The 24,235-nt window shown below is 44.2% G+C and overlaps 1 protein-coding gene across 1 annotated transcript in view; it reads right to left on the bottom strand.

The window, feature by feature from the left end:
- Positions 1 to 24,235, bottom strand: part of Fto (FTO alpha-ketoglutarate dependent dioxygenase) — a 366,039-nt gene that overhangs the window by 262,462 nt on the left and 79,342 nt on the right. The window contains exon 2 of the mRNA XM_052727800.1: positions 5,755 to 5,832. Within this exon, the coding sequence (XP_052583760.1) occupies positions 5,755 to 5,832 (78 nt within the window). The remainder of the gene's footprint in view (positions 1 to 5,754; positions 5,833 to 24,235) is intronic.

Below are 24,235 nucleotides of genomic sequence, written 5' to 3' on the forward strand. Positions count from 1 at the left end.
CTGAAAGAATGAGGAGCCAGCCCTGCAAGGACCTGAGTGGGAGAGCTCCAGGCGAAGGGATCACAGTACAAAGGTTTTGGAGCAGGAGTGTGCCTGGCTCCTTCCAGGAAGAGGAAGAATGCCACTGGGTTGAGGGGCTGGGAAAGCAAGATTTCAGGTGAGGGAACAGTGAGGAGCGGGATACACGGGACTTAACACGTCAACGTCCAGTGCCAAGCTTCTAAGTTTCTACTCGGAACAATCTGGGAAGCTACCGAGGGACTCTCAGCAAGAAAGCAGATAGAGCTAATTAAAAGAAAGCTCTGGGGCGGGATGGGGTGGGGTGGTGAGTTGGCTCAGTGGGTAAGGGCACTTGCTGCCAATCCTGATGGCCCACGTGGTGGAACGAGAGAACTGGCTCATACAAATTGTCCTCTGCCTTCCACACGTGCACCATGGTGTCACACATGTGCACACACAGGCAAAATGAACGAATGAAAGAACTTTTAAGATTTCCCCAGATGTTGAAGCAAGCTGGGAGGCAACTGCAACAGGGTTGAGGGCAGTTCTGGCCTCAGGGGAAGCAGCAGAGGCAAGAAGCAGTCAAGTGATGCTTTAGCAGCAGAGGCAGGAAGCAGTCAAGTGATGCTTTACAATGTCCCAGGACATTCACAGACTGTGCAGCATTTCCGTAAGGGCACTTTTCTTAGGGTGACTAGGTGGTTAGCAGACGGTATGGGGAGGAGGCTGCTGGCAGGCACAAGGCAGGAAGGAGGAGAGGCAGAGCGGGGTTGGAGTACACAGCAAGGCGCTCGCCGATACTGGTGACTGTCAGAACCGTATTAGGTGAGGGGTAAGATACTGGATACAGAGGCAGTCTGGGTCTAATTGTCAACAGCCTCGTAAGTGATAAGTGGGCATGCCGAGTTTGAACTTTACCTCGGAAACAAGAGACTTGACAGAATGAACAAAGCAAGGAGAAGCAAACTGAACACATTTCTAAAAAGCACAGTTCTGATGACACTGGAGGGCACCTATCAGGACAATACTGAAATGCCACAGATGGGGGATAAACATGGGTTTCAACGATACCAGCAAAGGCAAGAATCTGAGACATTCTGGGCGAGTAAAATTGTCAGGACCTAATGACTGACCAGGGGACAGGAGCAGTAGGTAGCAGTTGAAGATAATAAGATCCCTAACCTGAAGAACAGGATAAGGGGACCCCACTAGAGAAAAAAAAATGAGCCCATGCTCAAGAGCATGGATCCTTAATAAAATGTAAGTCAGGTCCTGTGATGGGCGAGCACTGAGCCTCCTGTCACCTCTTCCCACTCCCGTTATGGCAAGGTCCCCACAGCTGTCGACATCTGTCCTCGGAGCCTCTGCTCTCGGCTCTCACTCCACATTGGCCAGCTTCAGGCGCGTCCCCTGTCAAACACATCTCAGAGCCCTTGCTGTTCCTTAGACCCAGGACTTCCCACTTGAACTTCTCACATGGATCCTTTCTACACCTCCCACACTATCCATCCATCCCGCCAGGAAGCTCAGGAAAAGCAGGGGTCTTCTGTCAGTTTTCACAACTTTATCTTTAATTCCTAAAACATTGCAAAGCCCCAGTGGGGAGGCTAAAGAGCATCCACTTAACTAATATGGATCATACTAAAGTGAGGTACCAGGATGACTTTCAGGTAGAACCTTCTAGCACACAGTCAGGACTGGGGTGGGGGTGGCCACAGGTAAGCAAGAATGGGAAGAATATGGGGCCACTGGAAAAGAAGCAAGTCATCTCAGAAAGACTAAGAGATACAGAGTGTAACCCAGAGCTTGCCACAAGAGCCAGGCAGTACAAGCCCTGGGCCTTACACTACCTGCCTGTAAATCTCAAAAAGGCTTTAACCCTCTCTGAGCCTGTTTGCTCTGTTCCAAAGTGAGCTTCACAGCAGTTGCCATGGAGACTATGGCGGTATTTAAATAAGCTAATACGGGTGCTGCCTGGCACACAAGGAAAGGGCATGGTAGGAGAGCCTAGGGATCCACGCTACTTCCCAGGGAGCGCTCTGCGAACTGGGGAACAGAGCAGTCTTCTGACTGCGGCTCTGCTCAGTTCCTGGTGACCCGAGGCAAGCTAACAGAAGCTCTCTGCTGTTCAGCTTCCAGCTGTTGACACTGCTGTTTGCTGGCTCTTCATTTCTCCAGGTGTTTTGACCTGGAACATGGCACAGAGAGCAGGAGAAAGCCCAGTCTCAGAGTCAATCAATTTGAGCCTGGCCTTCAGTTCTGATGCCCAGACATGAACTTATCACTATGATAAGACCTGTCCTGGGTACCTCAAACTTGAGGGGGACAGTTGCTGACTCCTGGGAGAAATGAACAAGGCTGGTGTGGCAACTAAATGTGAGAGCATTCACAAACAGTACAGTGCCTGGCACAGGCTAAGAGACGAGCAACATGCCCACGTGGCAGGTGCATGACATCAAAATCTTACCACAAGCCTGTGTACGGGACCCAATGTCAGACCTGAACCATTCATTCCTGTCACTTTAAATATTTTCAATTACAGTGAATGGGTGAAGAAAACATTGTATATATACACAATGGAATACTACATAACCATAAAAAGAGGAAATCCTGTTGTTCGCAGCAGCATGAATAGAACTAGAGGATACTAACTTGAATGAAACAAGCCAGACACAGTAAGAGAAACAACACAGGACTTCACTGAATCCTGTAGAACAGAACCGAACCCAAGTCTCTAGAGATGGGGAAAGAGCACGGAGCAGGGACAGAAAGAAGTCAGGAGACACATGAAGAGTGGGAAGGATGTCAGGGGAGAAGAAAAGCAGCCTCAAGAGCAGAAGGGTCACCAAGGGCATATACCGGAATACCACAGTGGACCGACTCATTCATACAACTCATATTCGCTAATTATTACACGCATTTTTAGTTTATCTCTTAAGAGAATAAGTTCCCTCTGACTGTTTGTTTTTGTTGCTGTTTTGCTTCTAATTTTATCAGGTTATGTTTGCTGAAGGTCCAGCTCTAACTCCTGGGCTCAGTCTTTCCTGCCAGCTCAACCACCCAGGTAGCTGGGTCTGTAAATGTGTAGCACAGCACAGCCCGTAAAACAGAGTTTTAGAGAAGCACAAAGGCTTATCAGCAGATATAGTTAACATGATTAGACACTGATAACTGATTTGTAGAGTGGGTCGTAGGAAATTAAGGAGCCTGGAGGGGTTGTCTGTGCGCACCTGGGTTTCTTCCCCCATCCCTGGTATGTGGCTGGTCAGAGCACAGTGGGCTGTAACCGTTCCCATTTAGTTCTCCATGTTCTTGCACAACACAAAAGTGGAAGTGGCTGGAGGCTCCACTGAGACAGCTGAGTACCAGGAGGTATATGTCAGCGGGAGTATCAACAGCACCTCAAAGCTGACTGCTTCTGCTTGCTTTAAAGGGCCTTTTTAAAATTACTTTTTCTTCATTGTAAAACTAATACATGTTTGCTGTAGATAATTTGGCTAACTAGATAAGCTATAATGAGGGCAACCTACCACTACTGAATATGATATTTCTGTAACCATTCCTCTATGTCAAGATGCCACCTCCTGAGGAGGTGTGTATGCGGGGAAAATCAAAATGCAAAGCACAGAGAAAATCAAAATGCAAAGCACACTGGATTCATTAGATAACTGACTTTTAAAAGTAACACAGCATCATGACCCACACCTGTGATTGCAGCCCTAAGGAGGCTGAGTCAGAAGGATTTTGAATTCAAAACCAGCATGAGGGGGATGGGCTGGGGAGATGGCTCAGATGTCAGTTGTACTTGGTGCTCATTCGGAGGAGCTCAGTCCCTACATTGGGCAACTCATAACAACCACCTGTACTATGATCCCCCCGCTTCTGGTCTCCATGGGCCTCTGCACACATCTGTACAGACACATATACGTACACATGAATAAATAATCTATTTTAAAAACAGCCTGAGCTATATAGCGAGACCCTGTCTCAAAAATAAATATGTGCTAATATATTCATCATTCATTCATTCACTCAAGCAAATTGAGCACGTGATGGGCTCCAGGCACTGAAAAAAGTGCAGAAGAGTTAGAGAAAGAAGCATTTTTAAAAACAAAATCAAGTCAGGGCTGGCTCGGCTATCGCCCAGTTGGTACAGCATTTGCCCAGTATGCGTCAGGCTCTGCACTCAGCCCCTCAGCCTCACACTGAAAACAAAACAACAACAGCAAATTCACACTATTAGAAATGGGTGAGAAGACAGAGATTAGAAATGAAGAATGGAGGGAGCAGAGACAAGCCTCCCGGCTCAGGAGGCCTCCAGCACACAGGTGTTCTGCAAGGACCGGAGCATGCGGACAGAGAGGGAGCGAGAAGGCGCCATGGGCCAGGATGCAAAGCTCCTCTGAGGTGGTGCCAACACCCGGCAGGGTAACTCACGAAGGAGTGGGGAGTCAATGACAGTTCACAGGGGTGGCCTGACTGCAGGGGCAGACAGGGCAGAGAAGGAAACCAGAGACCTGTGAGCGCTGACGAGCGAAAGGCAGTGAAGAGCTGAAGACGAGGTCTTAGGAATGAGAGTGGCCTAGAAACCAGATTCCAGGTGGGCAGATGCCTTCCACCCCCACTTCCTTAATTGTCGAGGTTATTATGGACAAGCAGGTGCTACCAAGGGTGACATGGCTCTATTCCCATACTTCAAATATGTCCTAATAGGAAAAGATAGGTGAAATTTCACCATCTTTTGCTTGTCTAGCACACCTATCCCTTCTTACTTGGAACCAGAAGTTCAGTTTTTCTTTTGTGGTGTCATCCATCTTACCCTCCACACACACACACACACACACACACACACACACACACACACACACACACACACACACACACACCCCATACGGCTTGAGTGGGAATGCTCCCACTGAACCCGAGTCCAGAGAGGCAACATGAACTGGGTCGAGCAAACACAGTGACCTCGTCAGGCTAACTCAATCACTGCCTGGGATATCTGGTAGGACCAGGGAAAGAACCCAGCGGCCCCTTCCACAGTCTCAGATGCTGAAGACCACATATCCCTAGAGCTGTCTATGTCCTCCCAGACTGTCAGGTTAGAGCCAACTCAGCATGAACTCAAACACAGGGATGTCAAACCAAGAAACCCAGAAAAAGAATGGGCAGGGACAGTTTTTCAGAGGCTGGGTACAGAAACATGCTTTTAGATTTCTAAGTGATGCCAATAAATCCCCTTTCCCATTCTGTTTGAATGATTTTCAATTTTTTCTTGACATACGTAAGGGAAGAGTGCCGAAGAATTCAGAGTCAGAGATGCAGAGTCCCAGTACTGCTATTCAATGGGATAGGCAGGCAGGACAGCACACTTACAAGGTGCAGCCTCACACAGAGCCGTGACAATGTGGCAAAAACTTCACAAAAAAAGCTAATGCCTAAAAGAACTCTTAAAGGGTCAGCCACCCAGCAACAGGATGAGAGGACAAGGTGATACTCTATGCAGGACAGAAATAAAGAAACAAAAGTCAGCGTGAGCAGAGAGGTGCACACAAGGGAAGGACCATGGATGCTGGGGAGAAGAAAATGGTGTGCTATGCCCAGACAGAGTCCACAGAGAAAACAGACTGAGGGAAGACAGGCATGTACTCTGCAGCCTCTGCACAGCCTGGGATCAGGCCTCTGAGTGCACCTAAGCAACTTCACGATCAAATGTGGAGGCTACAAATTGATAAAACCACTAAAACAGCTTACCTGCTGATAGAACTCATCATCTTTGGGGGTCAGGTAAGGAAGCCAAGTGTCTTCAAGCTCCTCGAGGAGCCTCAGTTTCTGGTTAAAAATAAGAATTACATATTACTGAATATAAAATGACTTCAAATATAAGACAATATATTATTTTCTAATAAAACACACACAAAAATCTTAATGAACTTGAATGTGTAAACTTTTAAAGATATAAATTAAGGGCCAATTATAAAATATACCAACTAAATCATATACACTTTAAATTGTAAGATGTATGAAGCATTCTCTCAGAACTAACTCTGCTCACTTGTGGTGGTATTTTACTTGTACTGAAATGTGATTTTATTTGTATGTTAATAAATAAAGTTGCCCGGGGGTCAGAGCTATTAGAGCCATAGCAAGAGAGTGGCAGTGGTGGTGCACACCTTTAATCCCAGCACTTGGTAGGCAGAGCTAGGTAGATCTCTGTGTGGTCAAGGATATAGCCAACATTGGAGACACACGCCTTTAATCTCAATACCATAGAGGACCTGGAGGGCTGTACATACAGGCAGTGATGAGGCAGTCACGTGTTTGGGTTTACAACCAATGAGAAGGCAGAACAGCTAGACTATATAAAGACATACACACAGGAAGTAGGTCCTCTTTTCGGAGAGTTCTCTTGGCTGAAGCAGGAAGGGTAAGGCTCTTAGCTCTCTGACCTCTTGGCTTTCTTCTCTGAATCGGCTCTGTGTTTATTTAATAAGACGGTTGGTTACATCTACACTCATTGTCACATTTCACGAGACAATTTCATTCATTCCTCTTGCATCTTTGTTATCGGGTCTTTCTCGGGAGCCAGGCAACCTATGAATCAGTCACTACCGTCTTCCAGAAAAAAAGTCTCCCACTCTGTACAATCTGAGACTCTGTTAAGCTCTCTGTGATACCAAGCCTGGAATACCAATAATGCATAACCATCTCCTCTCTGAACAGTGGGGGAGCTGGGATGCTTAGCCCTCCTGTAAATACTTATTTGAATGTGTCCACTTACAGTAATGCTCTTTTTTTAGATTGATTTTCTTTTGGTATGTATATCCACCACATGCTTGTCCAGTGCCTGTAAAGGTCAGAAGAGGGTGTCTGACCTCCAGGGACCGGAGTTGCAGACGGTTGGAAGCTGCCATGAGGGTGCTGGGAACTGAACCTGTGTCCTCCGGAAGAAAAACAAGCACTCATAACTGCGGAGCCATCTCTCCAGCCCCAAACAGTGCCCTTTTAAAAGTAATCTCTCATCTGGAAACCATCGCCACAAATTTATGGTAAGCCTCTTTGCTTTCTTATCCAGTTTTATGAAGCGCCTTTTTGTAAGTATCCATCCAGCATTGTCTAAGGCTGTTTTAGAAAACCCAGTCTTCTTCAGACAGCACTGACTATTAGGACAGGTAACTGCAATGGGGAGATTTTACAGTGCGTCACCTTATATCCAGGCATCTACACAGCCAGAGTCTGCATGTAGCATATACACAGCATATATGAGTATAACGCAGAGAGAGAGAGAGAGACAGAGATTCATACTAATAGTCTGGAAAAAGAGCAGAGAGAAGTAGTTTTCAATAAAATTGGGAACTTTAAAGTGCATCACCAGGGCCACTGTTAGGCGGCAACCACACCTCTGAGAACAGGAAGGTGTGTCCTTGCTCTAGACCAGTTCTGGCCTACCCTAGAGAGTATGGTTTAGCACACACAAACTCGGTTTTAGTCCCTGCAGCTCCAGAAGTCACTGATTTTATACAGTGCACCATTCAACCAACCAGACATGGCAGCCCAGAGTTCTATCCCCCTTCACCCTGGGAAAGCAGTCTTCACTCACAAATCAAGACAAGAGAAGTTCAGAGCAAACATCCCTTTTTGACCCAGAATTTCTAGACCTTTTGCACTGTAATTCAAAATAAATAACACAAAGGGAACAAAATCTAACTAGTATACACACAAGAAACAAAACAGTATGTTACATTTTTGTACATGACTCTACTTATCTAAACAAGCTTCCATTTTGATAGTATTTTCTTACCCATGATGCTGAATAACTTCCTAATTAAGGTGTGATCATTGACCATTAGGAAAGACCTATAATAGTAGCATAGCACAAATCATTTAATTTACTAATTGGGTAATGCTTTATCTGCTCTCAGCAGTAGCCACTCTTACAGTTATAAAAAGAACTAATGATATTTCCATGAATAATTCTCAGACTTATGTACACTATCACTACCTTAACCCAAACCCTACATTTCAATTTCATTTGAAGCTCAGGGAAGTCTGCATTCCCTTGTGATCCTTTTACTAGTCTTAGGGCTTTTTATAAACACAAAGCACTACAATATTTATAAATGCCACCAAAAAATTAAACACTGAATAATTCAGAAGTTCCACCTTAAAATACCACCTTAAAAATCTCTCCATGAGAGTCTATCACTCAAGCTAATCCATATATAAGGTATATATTTCCAAGAGAAATTCCATACTCCATCTAAGACAGGCTAAAGATCAGGAGATCTGCCTCACAGGCCAACAAGCATCAACAGAGGGTGGAACTGTTTATAATTAATGCTTCGAGTAAATTATTGTGAAAACAAACATTTCTCAGCTCAGCTGAGGTGCAGACCACCGGACATGTGTAAGGCTAACGGCACCTAAAAGGCCGGACCAAAGGATGAAATTCTTCCAGCACGCTCCTACTATGGAGCAAGCACAGCAACAGTGGCCTTCCTCCGCAGGAATTCAAAGCATTCTGCTTCTGTTGTTTCCAGCACTGTAAGCCATCTAGCGACCAGACTGTCTACCACCTATTTGAACACATTACCTATCGACTCCTAACACGGCATCTGATACAAAACCACCAACTCAGGCTTCAGGGCTCGTTTTAGGAACTACATCTTCCGGTCCATGTGCAATGAAGCATTTGCTGGGGAAGGTCACAGACAAACACACTGGCGAGGAGGGAAGACCAGCATGGGAGAGCCTCAGTGATGCTGGAGACCTGTTTGTGGAAATGGAGTCTGGCCTTGTCTGCAGGGCGGGGCCCACATTCAGCTGGCAGGAGTGGACTGTAGAGCTGTCTGGCTGACTCGGAGGAGATGGAGACACAGGAGAGGAATGCAGATCGCCCAAGGAGATGGGGGCTCCACTTCCAGTGGGGAGGCGGGAGAGTGGAGATCACTGGTCATTTTCTCTGTCGCTCTGTGAATCTATCAGGTTTTACTATAATCTCTGACTCCTGATCACCTTTTATTAATAAAACAATGGCAAAGCCACTAGACCTCTGTGCCAAATGCAAGCCAGTCACCATAGCACATGAGAACATGTGGGCTGGAGGCTGAGAGCCTCACACTGGGTCAGATCCGGCCAGCAGTGCTGCCTCAGTGAACCCACAAAGCTGGGGCCTGCAGCACACTGCTATGCTCACAAGATTCTTGGCTGTCACAATTGTGACAAATATATCAAGCTATTAACAAATGCCAGATAGCCAGAAAGGGCTCAGAGCCTGGCTCCCCCACCTGACAGGAGGGTCACAGAGAAGCCCTCCCCTAGCTATCCCGGGCCGGCTAAGGCCCACTTCCACAGCTCCTCAAGAAAAGGGGCACACAGCACCTGACATTAAAAAAGGCTGCAGCTTGTAATCATAAAAGGGTTGAGGTTGCGAGTCAGAAACTGTAGGCATACACTTCCACTTTGCTGGGAAAGCTGAGGGGTCTGAGCTCACAGATCTGCCAAAGACATGGCTTGAGAGCCTTACAGAAATCACCCCAAAGAACTGAACTGGTCTGTAAGTCATGGCACAGGAGTGTGTCATATGCATACAATGGAGTCTATGTTTTGTCCACGCCTCCCTTCAGCCCCACTGACGATGCTGCCGACAACTCTTACTGTCACCTGTTTTCATCCTGCAGGTACTAGCTGGTTGTTTTGTTTGTTTTGTGTGTGTCATTGTTATTGTTGTTTGCTTGTTGTTTGCAGTATGGCAGGCTAGCTTGGAACTTGCTATGTGTCCAGGCTGGCCTCAAATCCAAGGTATCCTCCTGCCTCAGCCTCCCAAGTGCTGGGATTAGAGGTATACTCCATTATGCCCAGCATTCCCTGTTATAGTTTTTAAATTGGACATAATATTTCAGGCTGGTCAATAAAAATTTCATTTTATTAAAATTAATGAACATCCACTGGAAGAAATACAATGTGTCTTGCAAGGATGAAGCAAGTCGGAAAGTGACCTGGTTTTTAAGCAAAGTTTGAATGCGTAGGAAGATGCCTCTCAAAAAGTAGGAAGCAGCCGAGCCAAAGGAAATAAAGGCAAGACATTTTCTATACCATAGTCCTAAAGGAAAGGAAACATCTCAACATTTAAATGAGTCTGCATTCCCACCCCCATTCTCAATGAAAATGCAGCACCATACAAAGAACAGGACAAGTAGATGTGGAGGCACGAACTCTGTAACTTCCAAGGTGTATAAATTCCTCAGTCAATCTCTCGCAACCTTGGTGTTCTTATCTGCAATGCAGCTATGAAGAAGTAGAAATCAGCCATGTGTACTAGTAAATACTGCAACTTACGAATTATGCAGATTACAGGCAAGTGGGAATCAGGTGAGGTGGGAAGGGGGGGTTCTAGACAACAGAGCATGAGCTTAGGAGTCAAACTCTGAGTTCCCAGGCAAGTTCCCCAACTGACATATATCTGGGGCTCAGCTCCCGGCAGGACATAAAGGAAGCAACACACACAAACAGGTAAGGGCAGCACTTGGCACATAACAAGCCCTCAGTACACTTGGCAGCCATAAACTCTTCTTATTTGTGTCTGGAAAAGTCGCATTTAATAGCTATAAATACCAACAGTGGAATCTATATGAATCCACCTAACTACACTTTTAGAACATAAATCAATCCTACTAGAGAACTCCAGATACTAATTTGCCTGGACAAAATACATAATTCATAAACACTTTCCCCAAAAGTTTATATATGTGTGCACATGTATGTGTGTCATAGCTCAGCTAGCTGTGATGTAAAGGTCACCTAAGGTTTATATATGTGTGTGCACATGTATGTGTGTCATAGCTCAGCTAGCTGTGATGTAAAGGTTACCTGAGGTTTATATATGTGTGTGCACATGTATGTGTGTCATAGCTCAGCTAGCTGTGATGTAAAGGTTACCTGAGGTTTACATATGTGTGTGCACATGTATGTGTGTCATAGCTCAGCTAGCTGTGATATAAAGGCCACCTAAGGTTTATATGTGTGTGCACATGTATGTGTGTCATAGCTCAGCTAGCTGTGATATAAAGGCCACCTAAGGTTTATATGTGTGTGCACATGTATGTGTGTCACAGCTTAACTAAATGTGCTGTAATGGTCACCTCAGGTTAGCACAAGGAAACTGCAAAGTCTTTAGAATACAGGAAGAAAGTAAGGTCCACGAAAAGCCGTGACGTGACCAGCAGCGGGTCACATACTGAGACTACTCTCACTCCCCAAGAACTACACGGTCAGTCTCACCACATGCCACACCCTCCCAAGGCAAGAAAAATTATGTCTTGCAAAACCTTTTTAATTTTTAATATAAGGGGAATCAAAACACAATACTTTAATTTTTAGTAAAAATTAAACCTACTTTTCAACTTGTAAAACTAAAGCTGTCCCTGAACCTGTGGGACCTCGCTGCTCTAACAGCTCTAGATTTAAACAGACACAAAAGAAAAACCTGGTGATTCACAAAACACCAAGAAGAACACTCAAAAGGTTTTTCCGCAGGACAATTAACCCTCAAATACATGCCCTTCTTCCTGACGAGGCTCAAGAGAAAGGCCTTCCAAGGACCAAACTGATCCAAGAGTCCTCAATGACTCAATGAAGAACAGAAATACTTTAAAAAACACCAAGAACGAGATCCAGGAGTCACGTGCTAAAATTCAGCTTATGGTCCAGTCCAAAGCAATGGGGTGCCGCACAGAGAGATAGCTAAAAGACACCACAATGGTTACCACAGACAAAGGGGTAGACTGAAGTCAGCCTGCAGAACAGTGTGGAGTGAGCAGACACGTATTCAAAGAGTGACTGGAACGAGAGAGTGTAAATCCAGAAAGTCTGGGGGAGACTGGGCAGGTGAGGAAACAGAATACAGTAGTCAAGCTCTGGAAAGGAAAACCGCGGCGTCTCAGCACTCAAAGGGAGTGGGAAGAGGAGGAGGAGGAACCTGCAGATGCAGAAGGGAAAATACACACATGAGATGCAGGCAGGAAGAAAGTCGGCAGCACCAGGGAGGACATAAATAACACACACATTTCAAATGGCCAGCGGAGAAGAGAGAGAATGGGCAAAAGAATAGTGACCAAAAGTTTCCCAAATCTGATAACAACTAAATGTCCACAGATACAAGCTGTTTGAGAACTTCAAGCAAATACACACACACACACACACACACACACACACACACACACACACACACACACGGAACCTTTTTAAAAAGTATTTCATAACCACATTACTTAAAAACAGTGAGATAAATAAGTAAACTTAAAAGCAGGAAGAGAAAAAGAAAAAGACATATTTATATAAGAAAAAACCATAAGATTAGTACTAACTGAGGAAAACATGACAGTCAGAAGGGAAGGGAGAGGAGGGGAAGGAGAGGGGAGGGGAGGGGAGGGAGAGGAGGAGAAGGGAAGGGAAGAAGGGAAGGGAAGGGGAGGGGAGGGGAGGGGAGGTAGAGGAGGAGAAGGGAAGGGAAGAAAGGAAGGGCAGGGGAGGGGAGGGGAGGTAGAGGAGGAGAAGGGAAGGGAAGAAGGGAAGGGCAGGGGAGGGGAGGGGAGGAGGGGAGGGAGAGGAGGAGAAGGGAAGAAGGGAAGGGGAGGTGGGAGGGAGAGGAAGAAAGAGAGAGACAGACAGACAGACAAACAACATGAAATACCAATCAGAATCCACATGAAGAACTGAAAGTACCAGCCATGGTAACACATAGGCAATAGAGGACTTTGCTCTTTACGATTTAAATCCTTATAAAAGACATCTGACTATTTAAAGTAAAAATAATGGTGATTTGTGGGATCGACAACATACACAGAATTAAAATATAGGACAGGAGTACAAAGGCCCACAAGCAGATACATGTATATTCTTGTAGGAATCTCATATGGGAAGAGCAAAGTGCTACTCCCAGGGATGCTGCTAGGATGAAGATGGCTATTAGAGATGCTCAAACAACCACAAAGGAACAGGGCAGAGAGGTAGGTACCAATGTGACAAAGAACATGAAAGTCCTTAGAGAAAAAGAAGAGGAGGGAGACAAGGAGGAAAGGAAGGAAGGAAGGAGGGAGGGAGGGAGGAGAGGGGGGGAAGGAGGAAGGAAGAAAGAAAGAAAAGAGAAGAAAAGAAAGAGCAAATAGCAAACTGGAAGTAAACCTAAGCAGATAAATGTGAGGTCTGAAACACAGGACAAAGGACTGAGGTGCCTATTTAACATATCAAAGTGGACCTGGCCACCAAGTTCTCCCAGCATCCCTCAGTCCGACCTGTTACCAGGTATGGCTGGAATACGCTGGCCCCTATCCTTAACTTCTCGATCTGCCCTTCCCTGTATAACCCAAGCATTTTGGTTACCTGGTCTTTTCTCCTCTCTTCTCTTGGCCCAAGCCACCCATCTCGGTTGGTGGTTCCTCTCTTGCTCCCTTCCCCCTCCTCACAGGGCTCAGAGTCATGTCCACTCTGGACTCTCCCAGATGCCTCTGCCTCTGGCTATGCTCTCCTTTTATCTACAATAAACTCTCTCCTCCATCATATCCAGGAGTAGTCATGTCCTTCTTTCTTGTTTCTTTTTTTCATTCAATAAATAATCACATAAGGGGGCTGAAAAGGTGGCTCAGTGGTTAAGAGCCCTGGCTGCCCCTCGAGAGAACCCTGGTTCAGTTCCCAGCACCCATGCGGTGGCTAGCAATCATCTGTAACTCCAACTGCAGGGGATCCAATGCCCTCTTCTGGCCTCCACAGGTACCAGGCATGTACATGGCACATAGACAGACATGTAGCAAAACATTCATACATAAAAATAAATTTTAATCTAAAAAGTCACATTAGGCTAGTGAGACAAATCAGTCAATGAAGTTTGTGCCCTGCAAGAGAGAAGGCTTGAGTTCGGACACACACACTGAACCCATGTGAAAGCCGTCCTTGGCAGTGCACACCTATAATCCTGGAATTCCCCACCTATAATGCTGGGAAAGCAAAGACCGGAGAATCTCAAGGGCTCACTGGTCAGCCTGTCCAGCCAAATCAACAGGCCTAGGTACAGTGAGGGACCCTGTCTCAAAATACAAGGAATGCAGATGTTGACCTCTGCCCTCCACATGTACATGTACCTATGTGCACATGAACATGCATACAAACACATACACCACACTCACATGTACAAAAAAATTAATTAAAATTTTTTTTAAAAATAAGTAAATTTCCCATAATCATCTCAGAGACATCATCTCCTATCTGCTAGCATCTACCAAGCTACAGGATGTACCTTTTTTGTTTCCTTTTTATCTCGTATTTAAGGGTATTTTCCACTATAACCCTTATATTCTACAGTTTAACATAAACCAAAACCTCCCCATCTAGCCTTTAAATCTCCTGCCTTTCTTTTTTAACCCTTTGTCTCTTTAAGCTAAATTCTACGTGAATTTCTCAGCACTCATTCAACTCACTATTTTCCTGTAAATGTGCTGAGTCTAACGTTCATCTCATCTATGAAGTCGATTCTCTCAGGTAAATATGGTGGTCACATCTGTAATCCCAGCACCAGAGCTGAGGTAGGAATATCATCAACTCAAAGTCAGGCTGAACTACAGCAAAACCCTGTCTCAAAGTCAACAATTTACTTCTATGACAATGCTTTTCATTTCCAAAACTTCCAACTGGTTCTTTTTCAGGTAGCTGAAATTTCCAAATATTTACAAACATTTTAGATTTTTGTTTCATTTTATTTTAAGAAGGTTTGCCTTATTAAGTTGCTCTTTTCAACACTGCAGCACTATTTCTCAGGGTTCTAATTCTTTATTAAACTGTTTGTCTGTATTAAAGTGACTTTGTTGTCTAATTCAGCTCTTTCTTTTCTTCTAGAGTATAGACTCACATCTTCTCCAAGTTAACTGAACATAGTTGTGAACTCTGTCTGGCAGTTCCTCCAGGTCCTTTTCATTAGTGACTGTTCTTATGGGATTAGTTGTTTGTAGGTGAGATGTGTTCTCTTGGTTTTTCCTGGTGTTTCTGTTCCTGGGCTGGGACTTGCCCACCTGGTAGTGTTTGTTGATGAGTTTTTCTTGCTTCCTTTCCTATTTTTTGATCAGGTCACCTTTCTTCTTTCAGTGATGCAGGAGGACGGGGCCTTACACTGGAGCAAAGTTCCTAGATTTTTGTTTTTGTCAATGATGTAATACTTTTATCCCTTGGAGCAACACGAACATGCATCTTTCAGTCTCTGATTTGTCCATAAAATATATTACTCTCACATGGAACAACTTGTGTAATTGTTGGTTTTGTTACTTGTTGCTCCAATTACTCATTTTCAGTTGTTAATGGAACTATATTTTGAAGGCTTTTGTCTTTGTTTTTTTCTCCTTGGTGGCTCACTCCACCTGTGCTCATCTGTTGTCGCCTGTGGATCCACAGAAGCTCTGTCTTGCCTCTCCCAGGATAACCATTATCCAGGACCAAGTTTTATATGATGGTCCTACACAGCCCCATAATCTCACCGCCTTACCCCTAATTTCCCACCCTGATTCCACTCGTGGAAGACAGAGTTCCCTTCTGGTTCTCAAGACTCACAGATCAAAATAAACTATAGCCCTTCTGGGGTCAGGGGACTTCTTTTAATCACCTTTACAAAAAGTGAAACTTCACTGCCAAGCCCTGGCTTCAGGGGGTTAGTCTATTCCCTGCCCATTCAACTTTCTGTCTCAACATCCGGAGACTCTGCAGGATCAAGGCTTTAATCCAGCTGACTACCCCTTCTGGTTAGCTCCTTCCAGGGCATAAAGCCATCTTGTTCACAAGCTCGCCACGACCTGTCCTTGTGTATTCCTTAACGTCTCCACCTGACATCTCTGTATCTGGAGCAGAAAGCATACACATACTGTGATACCTTAACAGGAAGGCATGGAATTCTTCAGGATAAAGATTCTTAGCAGGAGGTTACCCAGGTTGAAGTGACTCATAGGACTTTTAAGGTTTCTCATACAGTTAAACTGCCCTTGTGGTATTAATTTACAGGTTCATCAGTAGATAACTCTCATTTTTTTCATTTATTCAAACATCAGTTATTACCAAACTTGGACACTTTTGACAAAATGACTAATGAAAAACAAGTTCTCCTGCTCTACCTTACATTCTTTGTGAGTCGGTTAGATAGCTTTCATACATCTATTAATATTTGTAGATGCTCTTTGTGAAATGCATGATGGGGCCTTTTATCTACTCCCCACCCCCCACCTCCCACCCTTGCTTATACCTTTCCCTGTTCTACAGCTACAGATCTACTCTGTTACTACGTATAGACACTGCACTCCAAGTCTATGTAGTTTGATCACAGACTTTCCTTCATTTCTCCTGTTGCTGAGCAACTGTCTAGGGAAAGACTGGGCCTCCAGCAGAGCTGCCTTCATGCATCCCAGATAACATGACACTGTCCATATTCTCCTTACTTAAGATGGCAATACTTGGCCTAGGACTTGACCAGACTAGCTGCAGTATTTCTTGGTCTCAAAAAGTTCTCTTTCAAGGGAAAATTTTTAAATTCAATAAAAACCACAGATTCAAAATAATATACTTGAGCTCTTCAGATAACTTGAAAACCAATCTACTAGTCCTACTAACTTAACTTTTTAAAATCCCCAATTATAATAATCATTAGGGGGAATGTATAGTCCAAGTTTCAAATGGGAAATGGTCCCCTGAAGAAATTGTCAAATTCATGAAAAAGCAATTAAAGGAAGCAAAAGGGAAAGTGACTGGAAGGTAGGAGTAACTGAGAGGGACTAAAAACTTCTGGGGGAAAAGTTTACATATCTAAAGAATAGGAGATTAATATCAAAGCAGTACACACAACAAAATAGAATGTCAGGTCCTTTCCTAAGGGCCAGTGATTCCAAACAGTCCCACTGCACTGCATGCAGACACTAAGTTCTTTGAGCTAGCTCCACGTCCTTCTGCTGAGAACAGAGATGCTATTTACTGAGGCTCCCCCTCATACTAAACACAGGCCAGGATTTTGTAAGTGAATATAACAGCCAAGGTGATCCCATCCCAAACTTAAACAATTGCAGAATTTAGAAAACACTTGCTGCCTATTCTACTTACATCCTAGCTCTGGGGACCTAATAATACACCTCTTTGACATTTCCAAGAGGAAAAATCCCTCCTGTTCAGAAGAAACAGCCAAGTTCTCTCAGCTGTGTTCAGGGCACTTAACCCCGTGCAATCATACACCTTGGTAGTCCATCAAAAGGTCAGATGATGGAGCTCCAGGAGAGTTCACCGTGTGTCTGGTCAGGCTTTAGCACAATCAAACTTAGCACTTCCCTGCTAGCAGTCCACCTGTAAATAATCACACTTGAGACCAGTCGGATTTCTGATTTCTTTGTAATTATACAAAGCTTCAGCCATTAAACCAAGATCAAACAAGCTGCCATGGGAAAGCAGATGAACCCGCTGCTGCTGAAAAGTCATCAGAAGCGACCTCACTGATGGGCCATTTAATAAGCCTTTGCTCTCTAGTCCTCTGCTGCTTCCAAAGCAAGGACTGCATAATCAGACAGGAGACATCTCCTCTTGAGGAACAGCAACTGCATTATAGGAGACACGATGTTACCTTCACAACAACAAAAACTGCTTAGCTCCTGACACAGATCAACTAGTAGTTTTGTCTGGCAGTGATGAAAATTAGAGAATAATACGTAAAGGAATGACTTATTTAAAAACTACCACAGAAGTTTATCATATAAAACAGGATTCCAGAAAGTCAATAAGCTCTCTTTATTTTCACTATTCTTGACTGAAGTATCAACTAGAACCCTGTAGCTTCATTAGCATGCATTTAAACTTATTTCCCTACGTGCATTTGATGCTCTGAAGTTTCTGTTTCCAATTATACCATGAAGAATAATCCTAGCACATTAGTTACTTCTCTCACTATTGGGACAAAACACCTAAGTTAAGTAACGGGGGAAAGGTAGAGGTGATCTGGGCTCGCAGTCTCCCGTGGCAGAGAAGTCCTTCAGGCAGCCTAGTCTTAGAAGAAGGTCAACTCTCAAACTGTCACCCTTGAGCCAAACCTACATCTAAAAGTGCCTGTGCGTAGCATATCTTGAAAATCCTCACCAGCACCTAGGGTTCAACAAGACCAAAGTCAACATTTTCCTTCCTGGAATTTCATGCTCCCATCCCTCCTGTTTCCAATCCCATGTCAACAGCACCCCCGGCCTACCACACAATTCAGAATCCCCCCCCCATTTCACTCACATTTACTAACTTTGCCAACCATTTTATCTACTGTCCTTTAAGTAAAGACAAGGACTCAAGGTATCTGTGTTCAGAGAAGCATTATTCACAAGGGCCTATGATGGAAGCAACCCAAGTGTCCACAGCACATGGATGCTAAGCAAACTGCAGTTTACACACACCAAGGAATATTATTCAGCCTTAAAAGGACTAAATTTATATATTCTACAACATAGATGAATCTTGAGGAGATTATGTTAAATGAAAGTAAACCCGTCACAAAAGAGCAAATATTGTATGATTCCAAAGGCATTGGGTACCTAGAATAGTTCGATTTAAAGAGGTAGAAAATTGGGACTGGAGAGAGCTCTGTGGTTAAGAGCACTGGCTGCTCTTCCAGAGGACCCAGGTTCAATTCCAACATGCACATGGCGGCTCAGAGCTGTCTATAACTCTAGTTACAAGGGATCCAGCGCTCTCTTCCAGCTTCCATGGGCACTGCATGTACCGGGTGCACAGACATACAAACATACCAGCAAAACACCTACACAAAATAAACTAAACACTTGAAGGAGAGAGCTAGAAATTTATAATCAGTTACTAGGAGATGAGGAAAAAATGGAAGTGGAAAGCTATTCGGTGTATATAAGGGGCAGTGCATATAAAGTTTCAGTATGTGTTGATGAGAAACTGGAGAGGAAAGGTGGGAGATGGGTGCACAATATATCAGTGCATTAAGGGTCACTGAGATGCTCCATTAAAATGGCCAGTTTTATGTGTATTTTTAAGTATTAAAATACTATGAACAAAAAAAATACTATGAACAGTATGTGTGACAGAAAGAAAGGAAGGAAGGAAGGGAGGGAGGGAAGAAAAGAGGGAAGGAAGGAAGGAAGGAATAAAGAAATTAAAAGCTCAGGCAGCTGGGAGTCACAGCACTCAAGAGCAGCTGATAGTCGATGATGTGCTTTCTAAACCAGACAAGATCTTGAGGTTCTGAGGCCTTGTGCTAGTCTACAAATATGGAACCATGTATGATTTTTCTGACATCATGAAAGAGCCAAAAAAAAAGGAAATTACAACTGCCTAATCAGAAATGAGAGCCTCCTCTAACTTCAAAGTTAGGAAACTTGTATCAAATTCCAAGAGAACTGTACCGTGTTCCTAGGCTGAGGGTGCAGAGGAATCTCCAGCATAAACCGCAGGTTTTACAGCTCCCTGACAGCTTTCCGAAAAGACAAGTAGTACTTGTTGCTTTTGGAGAACAAGCCAGTTCAAGAGGGGAGGGGTCTGCCTGCGTTCTCCGAGCAGTCTGCAGATCTCAGCTCAAGTTGCAGTGCACCACTGCTCTGCCTGCTAGTTACATTTCACACAAGTCGATGCCAATGGCTCCACTTACGGGGTATCTCTCCCATGCATAAAATTCAATCTAGAATGAAATTCGGTACATGAAATCTCTGCTTTGGAGGCATGTCAGTGAACACATTCAGATAGGGAACTATGGCAGCAAGCATGGGCATTTTAAGGCATACAACTATGACAAATCTTAAGCTATTTCAAAGCTCTCTCTTTGTAGTGTGTTTCAGCTTTATAAACATTCTGCACTCTTAAACTAACATATTTAATTTCCAAAGTGAAATGTGGCATGTGATTAACTTATTCAAATGCCTGGTCCTCATTTCTTACATAATGTGCACGAAGGAGAAAAGCCCGTGCGTTTGCACACATAACTGACACAGCACAGTACACACGAGCACACAAGCCTCGGGCCCCTACACTGTGCAGGGGACAGCCCCCGAGACCCGGCACCCACAGTACAGGGAGAGGGAAGAAGGAGGAAATGCCAGCACCAACTGTCCTCCAAGAATTTAGGGTAATGAAGACAGAGACTGGGCATCACTAAAGTCCATTTTCTATTGGGGTGCATGGCCAATGGTGGGAGAAGGAAGGTAAGGGCAGAGAAGGCAAAGACAAAGAGAACAACTGAGAAGTAGAATGTCCACCACACTTTAAATGACTTAAACTTAGGAATCTGCCTCCTATGCTATAGTTGAGTGGACATCATCTGATGGAAATACAGCCTATTTTGCTACCTTTCTTGATCTTCACCCAATCACTAAAGAAACTGCACTCAACAGAAGCACGGCACTTCTGAATTAGCGACCATGACGGGGGGGGGGGGGGGGGGGGCCTAGAATAAACTCATGTTACAGAGTCAGTGGAACCGAACACCTGTCTAGACTTGGGGAGTGAATGTGGTGTCCCTGTTCTGAACCCCACCACTCCAATGGATTTCATCTGACTTGTCTATTTTGTTAGGAACACACTCCACAGTCTAAAATGACAGAGGTTTAGATAATGGGTTAAATACACTAGACTTACAGGGAGATAAAACTGAGTAAAAACCTGCAAGTTTGGGAAGGGAACTAACTTACCAACACAGCATTAACCCCACCCATCTTACCAATGTCAATCCTCACTCTGTTTAACATTAGGTCTCAAATTTAATCTGTGAGACTAAATATGAGTCCACTTAAGAAGAATCAAGCAACTGATGACAACTCTTCTAAAAGCTATTCTTTTATTCATTTTTACATTTGAGTTGGCCACTGAAATTTGAGCCAAGTTGCACACTTACAGTCAGTGGCTACTAAGAGGCAAATCCCCAGACTCCTCCCTTATCCATAAAGTGGTGGGAGCCAAGCTCCACCCAAAGACCCTTCCAGGGTGATTTGAAGACTACCAACATCAGAGTATGTTAGCTAAAGCTGGCGCCCTCTCCCAAAAAGAGGAGCTGGCAGTCCCATGTCACTCATCTGCCAACATTAGTGCCGTCTCCACCTGACTGTCCCTTTGTCCCATAAGGGGCTGGTGCAGACAGCAAGGTCCCCTAAGACACACGTGTTGGAAAGCAAAGGCTGCTGCCCTGGGAACTGGAGGTTGGGAGTTTGACAAGAAGGCTGTTTCTGAAGGCCAGTGCTCAAGTCACACAGCTGCCTTGCTAGCGTGGACTCCAGCAGCAGGGGAGCCTCGCAGACGTCAGGCTAATGGTGCCACGGTACCAGCCACTGGCCCCGCAGCGTGTCCTCCTATTCTTCCACTCCACTTCTGACCATTACCTATTAAAACCTCAGAGTTACAGAGACCATCCAAATTGATCACTGAGCTCACAGTAGTCAAAAGGTACCTAGAATTATCCCGACATCTGAGATGTGTAGCTGACACTTGTGTTTGTAAGAAAGCATATTATCACAGACAGTAGAATGGAGACCATCTCTTCAGAAACCCACTTCATTAACGAGCCTGAATGATTTATTTTATTTTCATTCTGCTCTGATCTGCCAAGAGATAAAGCGAGTACATTGCCATTCTGTCTTGAATGCATGCTGTCAGAAGCGTCTGCTTCTGCAACCACAGAACCACAACAGTGCCACTCCCAACAGTCCCACGGCTTGCCTTCACCACAACCACTACTACGTGGACTTCAAAGAGCACTTTTCTCTCATAGGACCAATAATCAAAAATAGTATGTGTGCATCAACTTCCTTATGAATTCCCGAGGCCACTAAACCATTTTCTCCATTTCATGATACATTCCCAATCCATGCACCTCTCCTCCTCCCAGAGATACCCTCTCTGTGCAAGCCACTGTGAAACCACCCACAATGATGTAACTTTTCCTCCTGGTTTTCTTCTCATCTCCTGTTTAGGATCCATTCTCCACAGATATCACAGAACTCTGTTTAGAAAGTATACCGAACCATGCCACTTCCTGCTTGGTATCATTTCCTTTCTAATGAACTGCCACAGACATCAGTCCCACTCCAGGGCTGTCTGGCCTCATCATAGCATGGCTCCCTTTTGCTCCTACTCTTGGTCATGCAGACCTTTATCCCATGGCACCCAGCTTTTCACAACTGTCCCATCTCAATTCCGACACCATCTTAACAAAAACAATTCCCTCATCCTAGGGAAGTCCTGTATCGTTAAGGGAGCTATCCTTAGGGGCTGTCTTCTCGCCCAGTGGAGTATAAGTTCACAAAAGTAGAAAAAAAGCAGACTTCCTTCATTCTTTTATTCAAGAGTAATTTTGTCTCTACGCTGGGTACAGTGTGGCTGAAGTCAGTGGGACTCTGTTTGAACCATGGAGGCAAAATGCCCTTTCACAAGCACTAAGCCTGGGTGCTGTGTGGCTGGAGTCCCACAAAGAAGTGAGAACCGTAAGTTTTACTATGCTGCAGCAGGACTTTTACATTTCCATTAAACCCATCAAACTACCACTGAATGAAATCTACTGAGACTAGTTTCACACAAGTAATTTTTAAGCCATGATAATGTTGAAAGTTCAGCTCGAACGCAAGTGTTTAGAGATGACTGCTGTCCGAATGCAACCAAATATTTCCTACTTCAAAGAAAAAGGTTTTCTCTCCAGTTCTAGTCTCTGTTATAATTTCACAACCCCTTCCGACCTCTCCCCCATAGTACCCCAACAAACTCTAGACCATCTTGACAGAGTTAACAGATACACCAAAACAGTCTAAATACATGTATGTGACTATACCTGCAGAATGTAAATTCCAACTCCAAATATAGTCCCCACTGTTTTTAGTTCAGCTTTAACAGAAGGAACCTCATTTACCTAGTCAATGACTGGTAATGAAACCTACTTGGCAATTACCTGTTGGGTTTGTCACACCCAATTTAGCACTTCAGCAATTATAGTAAGTAAAGCCCAATGTGAAATCATTTAAGTCTAGTCTTCATTTTGCTGGTGGGATGCCCTGAGTTCTACCCAGAGGAGCCTATCAATGCCAGCACCTTGACAGCTCACCTCCTTGCAGGTCTGCTGACACATGCCTAGCTATCTTTCCTCTGGCACAAGGCAAAGAAATCTTAGGAAAGTACAATCCACCTGTTTTGTTCAAAAAAAAAAAGTAGTTGCTCTGAAAGCCACTGTGTCACTAATCCATACTCAACTTACATGATGAATCTAGCTGAACTAAGGCAGGCATATTCCCACTTTAGCTATTTCATCTCCAGAAATCTCAGGAACTTTCTGGAATGCACCACCAGCCAGCATGCTATAAGACTCATCATGCAGTGAAATGCACATAAAAATCTCTGAGAAAGATATTATTAATGTAAAATATGAGAGCCAAGTTCTAAAACCACGTTTTATGAGTTAGTTTTCAGTACAGCCTCCACGGCAACACCAGTCCTACTGATCCAGAAAACACAGGAGAAAATCCTGAAGGGCTGTGTGAACACTGTTTCTAGGCTACTGAGGTAGAGTGATCATCAGCCAGTTTAAAAAACACTCATCTATAGAACGGAAAACCCGAAGCAGATGTCATCAGAAGTAAGCACCAAAACACACAAGACAAGTGAGTTAAAGTTCTTCCTGAAGGACACCGGTTCTTAACCTGTGGGTCGTGACCCATTGGGCAAACCTCTATCTCCAAAATTATTTACATTATAATTCATCACAGTAGCAAAATTACAATTATGAAGTAGCAATGAAAATAATCTTACGGTTGGGGGTCAGCACAACATGAGGAACTGTATTAAAGGGTCGCAGCATTAGGAAAGCTAAAAACCACTGGTATCATGGAGCAGGTACCCCAACTAAGTGTCAGAAGCAAACACTGTAGGCCCAGTGTGCTCTTGCTATTCTGACTTCCTGATCTCGACTGTGCTGTTGTTTTGTATCTAGACTTCAACTCCATGAAGCTGACTCCATCTCTCCTTCATTTCTGTGTCTGCTATGGTATCTCATACACAGTAGGACCAAAAATGTTCACTAAATTACTGATGAAGATGGCTGAAATCTCAAGTATCCTGACAGTATTCAAACTGCCAATGAAGCTGGGCATAACAGCTCATGACTGTAATTACATGTCTGTAATCCTATCACTCAAAAGGCAGGAAAACGGCATCAGATTTGAGGCTAGCATGGACTACATAGTGAATTCCA

Source organism: Peromyscus californicus, unplaced genomic scaffold (assembly GCF_007827085.1).
Source record: "Peromyscus californicus insignis strain IS unplaced genomic scaffold, ASM782708v3 Scaffold_8__1_contigs__length_139910024, whole genome shotgun sequence".
Taxonomy (NCBI): domain Eukaryota; kingdom Metazoa; phylum Chordata; class Mammalia; order Rodentia; family Cricetidae; genus Peromyscus; species Peromyscus californicus.